Below are 11317 nucleotides of genomic sequence, written 5' to 3'. Positions count from 1 at the left end.
GCATCTTCCAGATGGCACAAGCTCTGCCGTGCCTTTCAAATGTTATCAAGGGTGAAATGCTCCTGTCCACTTTTGCTTTTCTGTTCACCGGCACACTGGAATATTTGGGGTACAGGATTTAGATCATTCTGTGCAATAAACCTCCTTCCTAGTTCACTCCCACTGCCCCATCTGTTTCACGGAGTCTCCCTCAGAGCCCAAGCTCATTGGCAGGAGACCACCCTCCTTCCCAACATGGTCGTGCCAGGAAACAGGAGCTTTGCCTCATACCTGGCAACTGACAAGGGCCTGGCTCGGGACAAAATGAAGTCTGAAAGTGATTTCTGCAAACATGGAAAACGCAAGGTTGAGAAGTAGAAACTTCTTGCTGATTCTGCTGAGACAGGCATCAATGTGTGTTAGTGGGGGTGGGTGGGAGAGTGGGGTGACCAGAACCCCCTCCTTCCCAGGAAGGAGCAGTAGCAGCCTTTGCTGACACAGTTCAGGCTGATCTGAACAAAGCTAATGCCAAGGGCTCCCTCCATTAACCCTCTCCCCAGGAATCACAACCCCCAGCTTGAGATAAGGAAGTCCAGTGCTCAGCTGAATGTCCTGCCTGCTGGGAGCAGGGTGGAGGTTGCAGGGGCTCCCATCTTCTTCCCTCCCCAGAGCACTGTGCTTAAAGGGGCACAGGGAGTCCTGTGTGCTTTCCACCCTGGCTGAGCATCCCCCAGCAGGACGGGAGCTGGGGAGAGGAGACATGTACAGTCTAGCCTGTCTCTCTCCCTCCTGCCAGGCAGGCACCTCCTGGACCAGTCCATAGAAGTGTGTGATGGCTGATGGTGAAGGACCCCACTGCCTGGGAGACAGGGATGTTCCTTAGAGAAGGCAGGGGAGCTATAGACACCTGCCCCTCACCAGTACCAGAGAGCACAGAAACTAAGTCAGTGTCATACAAGTAAAAAGTGGAACTGAAGCCATCCAAGGAGGTCCGGGAGCAGGTTAGGAGAACATTTAACCTTGCCACAGCAGAGCATCATGGGAACTGGAAAAATAATCATTAGCAACCTCCATGGATGAGCTCTGGGTTCAGTATTCCTTGCAGAACCATTACCTGAGCTGGGAGGTTTTATGTCCTTGCCCAGGGATCCTCACGTCCTTTTCAGAAGTTGCTGACGTCCTATAGTGTCAACCTAGATGTACTTGGCACAGGCTGGGTACCTGGCAGGATACACACACACACACACACACACACACACACACACACACACACTTCCCTTCCCTTTGACTAGCCAGCCACCTGGGAGTTTCCAGATGACATGTGACCCTTAGATCTGGGTTAGATCAGAGGATAAGACACAACAATTGAATCTTCTAGGCACCAATGCTAGAGCTGTTTCTGATCATCTACCCCATATTTGAAAGGCCAAAAGTTGGGGCCCTGCTGTAGTCCACATGATCCTGCATTACTCTTCCAGGCCTCTATTCACCCTTCTCCCTTCAAGAGAGCCTGTCTCAGGAGGGCATGTCTTGGTGTGGCCACTTTCCCCTTCTGCTGCCATGTCTCTGTGCCTCCTCTTTGTCACTGAGGATATCGCCCGGTTTACCTGACCTCTCTAACATGTCAGTTCCTGATCTCATTATCCCCTCAACTGCTCATTTCCCGTCTACCTCCCCATTCCCCCTGAATCTTTACTGGTGTAGGAGGTTCTTCTGTTTGAGTGTTGCTTTCATTGGTTGAATAAAGAGACCGTCTTGGCCTTTTGATAGCGCTGCCCTTAAGTGGGCAGAGTAGACAGAACAGAATTCTGGGAGGACAAAAGCAGAGACAGGAAGATGATATGAATCTCCAGCCTGAGATGGACGTAGGTTAGAATCTTGCCGGTAAGCCACAGTCATGTAGTGACACACAGATTTAACAGAAATGGGTTAATCAAGATGTGAGAGTTAGCCAATAAGAGGCTAGAAATAATGGGTCAGGCAGTAATTTAATTAATACAATTTCTGTGTGGTTATTTTGGGGGGTTAAGCTAATCGGGCAGTGGGACGTGGCCTGCTCCTCCATACAACACTTTAAAGCAGTACCCTTGGCTGTGACCAGCCATCCCATGTTCTCACTTGAACCTGGAGTAAGATCTCCCGGGTTCTCCGTAACCAAACACTCCTTTCTTTTAAACCCACCGCACTGCACCCTTTCCACATCCAGCTGCCACGTCATTGTCAGGCTGTTTCACAAAGTGAACCGCTCTCCGTCCCTGTATTAGTGAGAGGAACTGGTGACTCTATTGTCCCTCATTATATCCTCTTCTGGGTGTGACCTTCGAATTGACTTGCCTTTCTCTGCTTCATTCTTCCAGTGGCCTAACCATTCCACTTCTTAAAGGTTCTCTTTCAAAACTGTCATAGTGAGGGCTAAGTCTCCAGAATACGAACCATCAGTGGACAAACCTTAGCAAATAATTTCAGTCAACTTTACAAAAGTTTTGTGCACAAAATTCATGTTGAAAGTAATCCTCATGCGAGGTATAAAGAAGTAGGATCAGACTAGGCATAGTGGTGCAGCAGGTGGAGTTTGAGGCCAGCCTGGTATACATAGTAACTTTCAGGACAGCCAGGGCTACATGGTGAGATATTGTTGAAGAAAAAATAAGGAGGAGGAGGAGATGAGGATCAGACAAAATTTTCTGAGGTTCTCCTAAATCAGGAGAGATTAATCTACTCATGGACTAATAGATTCATGAGCTCTCTGTCAGGTGGAGTTGTTCTGAAAACAATTGCTCTCTGGCAAGCTTTCTCTGTCTTTCCATGCATGCCGTGGGCACTTTGGAAAATGACAGCATCCTTACCGGTAAGAATGTCCCCACCAGATGCAAAGCACATATCAGAGACACGTTCTTAAGCTTCTAGAACAGTAAGAGAAACAAAGATGCTTCCATTTGCCCCCATAGGCTCAGACACTTGGCCTCCAGCTGCTGCTGTTTGTGTAGGTTAGGGAACCTTTAAGGTAAGACCTTTCTGCAGGGTATTTGTCACGAGTTGGGGGCTCTGAGACTTTATAGCCTTGTCCTACTTCTAGTTCATTCCCTTGGTTTCCTGTGTGATGAGAAGCGACCAGCCAGCTTCCTGTTCTTCCTCACATTACGGAAGCCCCCAAACCCTCTTCCTTCTATAAGTTAGTTGTTCCTGGTCATGATATTTGATCACTGCCACAGAAAAGGTTCTAATAATAACCCAGCAAGCACTACTCAATTCCTTCAACAGTGTGCTATGAGGTTGACTTAGCAGGCTTCCTCTGTCACCTGAATGCCTAAATATACAAACTTGAGAACCCTCTACCTTCTACCTGGTTTCTTCCCACAGGGATCAGTAGACTCTGCCAACACCAGTTCCAAGACCTCCCTCCATATGGATAATTTTGTCCATTTCCACTGCCCTCTCCCTGGTCCAGGTCACTACCTTCTCCCATAAGAACTATGGGGGCAACTTTTCCTGTCTCCTTGCTCTTTGAACCCCTCCATATCTGCACAATACTTCCTTGAAACATCACTAGGACATCTCCCAGGCCTGTAAGGTCCTTGTGGTAGTTATTGTTCTATTGCTATGAAGATATGAAGATACACAATGACCAAGGCAACTTTTACAAAGGAAAGCATTTAATTAGGAGATTGCTTACAGTTTTATAGGGTTAGTCCATGATTGTCAAAGCAGGAAGCAGACAGGCATTGTGTTGGAGCAGTAGTGAGAACTTTACATCCTGATCTGAAGACGGCAGGCAGAGAGAGAGAGAGAGAGAGAGAGAGAGAGAGAGAGAGAGAGAGAGAGAGAGAAGAGACAGATGACAGACAGAGACAGAGACAGACAGAGAGAGACAGAGACTGGGCCTGATTTGGGTGTTTGAAACCTCAAAGTTCTTTCCCAGTCACACACCTCCTCCAACAAGGCTATTATCTTCTAACCCTTCTCAAACAGTTCCATTAAGTTGGGACCAAGCATTTAAACATATGAGTCCATGGGACCATTCTCTTCAAATCACCATGGTCCTGTACCATAGGGATCCTGCACTAGTTTTCCAACATTGTTTTCCCTTTTTTTTTTTTTTTTTGGTTTTTCGAGACAGGGTTTCTCTGTGGTTTTGGAGCCTGTCCTGGAACTAGCTCTTGTAGACCAGGCTGGTCTCGAACTCACAGAGATCTACCTGCCTCTGCCTCCCGAGTGCTGGGATTAAAGGCGTGCGCCACCATCGCCCGGCTGTTTTCCCTTTTTACTGATGTCTAAAAAACTAGAATTTATCTACTTCTGGATCTTGATCTCGTCAAATCTGGCGACGAATCTTTGTTAGTGCTCTGGCCCATCACTTACCCCCATGTCCTAGATAGGGTTTCCATGGCTGAGATGAAACACCATGACCAAAGGAACTTGGGGAAGAAAGAGCTTCTTTGACTTACACTTTTCTATGATCATCACAGGAAGCCAGGACAGGAAGTGAAACAGAACGGTACTGCTGCCCGAGGAACCACCCTCCAGCAGCACAGGGCTCAAAGGGAAACTCACAGAGTTGGTACACACTAGACTTTCTATCTGAGGAGCTTAGGGAAAAGGACACTCACACACTCTCTTAATGGTTTCCTTTCAGGCATTTTCTTTATTCTTCTTTTAAATTTTCTATTCTTTATTTTCCTGGTGATTTCTTTCTCGCATTCTTGATGTGTTCCTTCTAACTCTACTCTCTTCTTTCCCTTACAGCTTATATACCTCAGCAACATCTTTCAGGCAATATAAAATTACAGTGTGGTTACATTCTGGTTCCCAAGTGAATGATTACAATGAATACAAAATAAACATTAAAAAACATGTCATCCATATCCCTTACATGTTTAAACATTTTACATATTATAGGCGAAAGACAAATTATCCCAAGAACCCATGTGCATTCATACCCAAGAAACTTGTTATAGATTAATCATTTGGCAAGCAAGGTGTTTTTCTTAGGTCTTTTACTGGCAGGCTGCATTTTGCAGTTACAAAGAAAGGGTCAATTACTTCACTGCTTATCTTGAAAGGTAATCTTGTAAGGAATCTTAAAGGAATCACACACCTAAACTTTTATATATGGAAAAGAATCCATGGGCTCTACCTTAAACCTTTACGGAACATACCCACACATCAGTAGTTTCTTCTATCAGGAGATTGAGGGCAGAAATGGGTATAAGAAGTTAATCATCACCTTTACTCATCAACCACCAATCCTAGCAAGAAAGACATGTCTGCTAATGATAACTGGGCTGCTTTGTTCTTGTTCCTGACCTTAACGCGTTCCTCATTCAGCTCTGTGCCTTTCTAAAACTTTAGATTGTCTTCTTGGGTTTTTTACCTCAAAGCGATTTGATGAAAACATTGTAGTCTTAAGTTATTTTCAAAGCTTTGTTTCGGCTATCTTGCACCCGAAAACCTGTAAACACATCTCCCAACATTAAGATTAGAATTTAAACTATCTGGACTACTGGGAGTCCATTTTTTAAAATAATTAACCTACGTCACAGTTTGTATGACTCCTCAATAGAAGCTCATGTGTTCTAGCTGGGTGACATGTCCTTCGTCTTTTTTTAATCATCAAGACTCTATTGACACTAACTTTATCAATTAGACAGTGCAGCCTAGCAAGAAATCATCTTTATAATGATCCACAGGTAAAAATGCCCAATAGGACAGAATATTTCCATGAGATAAACACACTACATTATAGGCAGTGGGGATCTCCCCACACCCATTTACACCATACCAGATACCAGAGAAAGAGGTGGGAGACATATAAAGGCACAGCAGAAGCAAAAGACATTCTGCAGTCTGTGATCTTACAGTCTTACCCATCAAGGATTTTCCTCCTCTTGGGCTGGCACCTGAACTTCTAGTGCCACCTGCTGCTCCTCTGGCATGGCCACCAGCTCAACAGGAAGCTGGAGGCAGAAGCTGATGCCGAGGTCATGGAGGGATGCTGCTTACTGGCTTGCTCCCATGACTTGCTCAACCTCCTTTCTTATAGAACCCCAAACACCAACTGGGCCCCTCCCCTGTCAAGCAGTAATTAAGAAAATGCCTTGCATCTGGATCTTACGGAGGCATTTCCTCAACTGAGGTTCCCTTCTGTCAAGTTGACATAAAACTAGCCCGTACCCCACATCAGCAAATGACTTTCAACCTACTTACCCTTGAGTCTTGGCTGGCCTTGAATAGCTTGAAAAAGTTACACTGCTCATGTCTAAGGCCAAATCAGGGCCTCAAAGTTGCCACCATGGTCTCCCGAAATACTCTCTGGCAGCTCTGAACCACCATAAGAACAAGAACCAGAAAAACACATCCCACCCAAACCAAAAGACAAAACATCATAACCAAGTCTAAAGGTGTGAAGATTTATAAATTGCCTGACAGAGGAAACAATTGTTTTAAGGAAACCCAGTAACAAACAAACAAACACAACAAACACACAACAAAAACCCACACACAATTCTAGAAAGTCAGGAAAACAATACAAGGCTAAAGTAGCATTTTAAGAGATAAACATCACTAAAATGCTTACAAATTCTGGGGCTATGAAACACAGTATATGACATGCAAGATGAAGCAAGGCTGTCTTAGTCCACACAGAATACTTGGAACCCATGGTTCTAGAGCTTGTGACGTCCAGAAGACACAGCACCTGACTTTTGCTCAGCTTCAGGTTAGCAGCTCCTGCTGCGTCAGCACATACAGGAAACCACAGAGCAAATGACCATGCCAGGAAGACACAAACTTCTAGAACTGTCTTCACTTTATGCCAATTCACGCTGTGGTAACTAAATCTTCACAGTCTGGGAGAGCTGCACGAATCTCTCTTTATGACAAAACGAACCATCCGTCAATAATATTACGGCGGGGGTTTCAGGGGAATTGTAAATGTCTAAGTGCAAGAAGGGCAACGATTGCTAGTCAGATATAATACAAGCAACAGCATCCCAAGATTTAGTGGAGTGCGTTCATCCATGAGAGCGGCACACGTTAGCCCCTACACAAAATGCACAAACGTTAACCATGCAGTACATGAACATATATTAGAACCATCTAAAACCAGATTTAGGAAAATGTGTGGTTCCCAAAGCTTAAACGGGTCACTATCTGGCCCTTCAGTGGAGGCTTCACCAGTAGGGCTGAGTCTCTGCCTTCTTACGACACCAGAAAGCTGAAGAGCCCAGAGGCTCCATTCACAGCGTCTTTCCCTAGAACATGGCAGGCAAGACAGGCTGTGTCAATTCCCTTCCTAAATTCTCCAGAGAGGGCAAAACACTCAGAGGTCTTATGTTCAATCAAAGTCAAGCCAAGATGCCGTCTCCACCTTCTGGCCCTTAGGTTCAGTTGATGGGGGAAGAAAGAGAGGGACAGAGCTCGTTAAGGCCTCTCCCAACTCTATGGAACCTGCGGGTTTGGTGGAGTCTCAGGTAAAGCCATTTTCAAGGGGAAATCTCCCGCCTCTGCTCCTCCAGCGAACATGAAGCTGGATACTAGAAGGCAGTATTACAAAAAGGGAAGGACTCTCCCTTGCTTAGCAAGGAGGTGGGGGTGCTGGTTCCTGGTTAAAGTGGACATGAGGGAGATGGCACATGTGCATATCTGGGTTCCCCGGGTCTGTGTGCACATGCGTAGGGAAGGACTCACATGTTCAGGCCCCTGCAAAGAGCTGTAGAATTTGATGCCATAAGACAAGATCTTCTGTTCAAAACACATTGCGTTACACTCCTGCCTTTTAATCTGGTATCCGTTGCCATCTCTCAGGCCCAGAAAACATTCCTTCCCCCCCCAGACTCCTACAACCAAGGTCCTTCATTTCAGCCTCCTTTGTAAAATTCGTTCCTTTAGGGTTAAGATGGTTTCAGGATCCAGAATTCCCAAGTCCTGGAGGGCTTCCAGGAGCTGATCCCTGGAAGCACCAATGAAAGAATTGTCTAGGAAAGCGGGCAGGCCTCCCACGCCATCCTGCAAGATATACAGGGGCACCCGCACCAGGCCAAAGACCTGTGAAGGGGAGCAAACAGGACAAGACATAATTCTCACTGCAGCAGCAAAGTTTCTAGAGCAGATACCCCTGCAGAACAAGTCCCAAGTATTCCTATTTCTGTGAGGCCCCTTGGGTATAACCCTGTAGAGGTAAAGGTTCCCGAGGCATGCTGGGTCCATCTCCATGCTAATCCTGCCTACAGCGCTATCCTGTGGCCTGAATCCAGGCATGGCAGACGCAGGCATAGCCCTGTACGTGAGGAGTTCTATTCCAGCTGTGTAGGCCTGGCTGGGGAACTCGAGACAACTGCAGACTCACAGGCCTTTTTAAGGAGGGTTGTCGGAGGGAAGTCTCCAAGTTCCTTTCTCCCTAGGGAGCTGCCAGTGTGAAGGCAGGAGTCGCTTCTCCCCTTCTCCCCAGGAGTTTGGTACTTGCCAGAATTGGAGAATCCCTTCCATGTATACACCTGTGCCCCTACTCCCCTGGACCCAAATCGTTATCATACTTGGGAGAGTGTGTGCTAGAAAAATCTCTGCAGAGGACAGTCATGGTGTGTGTGTGTGTGTGTGTGTGTGTGTGTGTGTGTGTGTGTGTGTGTGTGTGTGTGTGTAATACTTTCATAGGTGGCCATACTGACAATATTACCCAGCTTGGAGATGTTTAGAGTTTTGACTAGTCCTGCACACTGGGAAGGACAAAATGGCCGGGGACCAAAACCTCCCAAGGGGCTTTTCCTTGAAAAGGGACCACAGAGAAGGGAGGTAGGGGTAAGAGATCCCAGGCTAGTCCCACCTCCAATCCATAGTCTTTGGCTAGCGGTGCCTTGGCTTCCACAGCCTGGAGCTGCTCGAGGGTCAGACACTTAGTATAGAAGTGGGCCACCACTTTCGACTTGTCATCCCTGAGGGTGTTTCGGTAGTCGTTGTGAACCATACTGAAAGTGGACACACCCTCACCCAGCTTCTTCAGCAGTACATCATTGAACCCGTCCTCCAGGGTGGGGCTGTTATCGGACACAAAACCTCCAGGGAAGCTCAGTCGTCCATCAAAGCGCATGTACATCTGAGAGAGGAGGGAGTGGGGAATATTTGAGAGATGGAAAGGTGAGCCTCAGGAAGGGCGCAGAGCTAGGGCAGCGAGCAGTTGTTCCTCACCAGCACGGAATAGCGTAGTGGGATGCGGCCACCGAAGAGCGTCTTTGGATTGGGCGCATACAGCATCACGTAACAAAGATGTCGCCAGGGGGGCCCCAGGGCCAGCGCTTCCGCCAAATCCATTGTTTTAGCCGCAGCCATAGATCTTTGCTTTCGTTCACTCTCGTGGTTCGGCAGAAGATTCTTACCCCAGACCACCAATACCTGCAGGGTTCATGAGCAGAACGAGACACCAGTGCGGGCTTTGCTAGGGGAACGATGGCAGCGAATCAGGCTGGGGCTTTTAGGCCCCCCGCAGTGGAGAAGAGCCTAGGGAAGCTAAAAGCTTCCTCGGGGTTGGGCCGCAGACCAGGGCGTGACTAAAGGTGGGGCTGCAGTACTAAGTCATAGTTAGGAGGGCTACGAAGCTGCGGGTCTCAGGTTTTCTACGTCGGTCCAGAGCAAGTTACCAAGCCGTGCAGAGAGCTGAAGGAGCAGTGTTGAGAGCCACCTCCGGTTTGGTCTTGAGAGAACTGGAGAATGGGGGTTGGGGTTGGTGTGGGAAGAATGAGTGAATTTTTGACCTTATTAAAAAACAAAATTCCAGAGAGTTCGCTGGTCTCTTCTGATGTGTGAGGTGTCACAACACGAGGTCCTCACCAGACAAACATGCCTGCCCCTTGATCTTGCACTTGCCAGCCCTAATCTTGCCGGGCACTCAGGAGGCAGAGGCAGGTGGATCTCTGTGAGTTCAAGGCCAGCCTGGTCTACAAGAACTAGTTCCAGAATGGGCTCCAAAGCTACAGAGAAACTCTGTCTCGAAAAATAACAAAACAAAAACAAACAACAACAAAGAAAGAAATCTCAGTTTTTGGCTCTTCCGGTCTAAGGCATTCGGTTGCAGCAGTGACAGTGGACTAAGATAACAACCTTCAAGACTTTGGAGCCTACAGTGAGTCACCCTGCAAGCAACCCTGCTCTGGAGGGCTTTACATTTTCCACATTACTCACACGCCAGTGTGAAACAGCAGATTTGCTAGGGTCTCAGCCTCTCTCTCCTCTCACAGATATACGTGTGCGCACGCACACACACAGATTCTGCCTCTTTGCACCTTCCCGCGTTTCGCAGATGTAAAACAGCAATTTAGTGCAACTGTCTGGGTAGGTGGCACACTTCCTCAGGGGCCATATCTCGAGCTGCCTTCTCCATGACCTGTTTGGATTTGTCTCTACTGCATCCAGTGACGGTGGAGGTAGATCTGGCTGTTTCAGGACTTTCCACAAAAGGGGTCTAACTTCTCTAGATAGAAGTGGAACCTGCTTCTGTGACGGCAGGATTGGTGGTGCTGTCGTTTGTCAGACAGTGTTTCGGCTGTTCCAGGACGTCCTAGGTCCTTCCTGAACCTCCAGCCTCTGCTCCTGTGGCTGCTGGCCCCGCCTCCTCCCCGACTCCTGTGCTCTTCTTTACTTCACTGAGCACAGCTCCTACTCCAGGGCCGGTTGGTACCCACTACAACACTGTGCCGCACACCAAGACTGTCTAGGTAGAATTTAACTGTGTTGTAAGCTCTAGGCTCCCTCAGTTGGAAGACGAAGGAATTATGTGTGTTCAGTGACCCTGACCTCTCTCACCCCCTCTATATATGTAAATATTCCATGTGTAAACATCTACATCTATATTAATCAGAACACGGCTTCACACTGACGTTTCCAGGTCTGACTGCTGCAGCATGGACTACCCTGGTCCCCCTCTACCTTTCAAATATATTCATTTGAATTTCTTATAAATGGGTGAATTACAACTTAGCTTCAATCTTTCAGCATTCTCTGCTTTCAGACACACACTTTATTTAGTTCTGTTGTTTGCTTGGGCTCCTTCGAACAGCTAAGCTTCTTTGTAGATCTTCGATTACAAGGTAAGTCACCAAACTCCAGCACTGTCTTCAGCAATGCTCGCGGTCACTGCTAAGGAGCCTTGTTTTTAACTTTAAACATAGCAGAGCCACAAGTGGTGGTTCAAACCCACGATCCAGGACCTGGCAGTTTGAGGTAGGAGGACCCCTGAAAGTCGGAGGTCAGCTGGACATGGAGAATTCCAGGGCGCTGTGGACCACGGAGTGAGAGTCTCTCCCTGATACACACACCAGTGTGTGCCTAAACTTAGTACCTAGGAAGAAAT

The 11317-nt window shown here is 47.3% G+C and overlaps 1 protein-coding gene across 1 annotated transcript; it reads right to left on the bottom strand.

Annotated features, from left to right (window-relative positions):
• Positions 1-7830: 7830 nt before the first annotated feature.
• Positions 7831-9300, bottom strand: LOC142846715 (U8 snoRNA-decapping enzyme-like). The gene is made up of 3 exons (XM_075967548.1): positions 9160-9300; positions 8798-9067; positions 7831-8022 (listed from the first exon to the last, which is right to left on the bottom strand). Exons 1-3 carry the CDS (start codon positions 9298-9300, stop codon positions 7831-7833), a joined length of 603 nt encoding a protein of 200 aa, XP_075823663.1.
• Between the last annotated feature and the right edge of the window lie 2017 nt (positions 9301-11317).

This window comes from Microtus pennsylvanicus, chromosome 3 (genome assembly GCF_037038515.1).
Source record: "Microtus pennsylvanicus isolate mMicPen1 chromosome 3, mMicPen1.hap1, whole genome shotgun sequence".
Classification (NCBI taxonomy): domain Eukaryota; kingdom Metazoa; phylum Chordata; class Mammalia; order Rodentia; family Cricetidae; genus Microtus; species Microtus pennsylvanicus.
The sequence above is the reverse complement of the archived record's forward strand: the minus strand, read 5'-3'. Positions and strand labels throughout refer to the sequence as shown.

What these genes read in the sequence shown, in the direction of transcription:
- LOC142846715 (XM_075967548.1), bottom strand. Translation starts at nt 9,300, where the DNA reads ATGGCTGCGGCTAAAACAATGGATTTGGCGGAAGCGCTGGCCCTGGGG. An exon ending in CACTACGCTATTCCGTGCTG is followed by an intron (nt 9,068 to 9,159) that starts GTGAGGAACAAC and finishes CTCCTCTCTCAG; the next exon opens with ATGTACATGCGCTTTGATGG. An exon ending in CCAAAGACTATGGATTGGAG is followed by an intron (nt 8,023 to 8,797) that starts GTGGGACTAGCC and finishes TCCCCTTCACAG; the next exon opens with GTCTTTGGCCTGGTGCGGGT.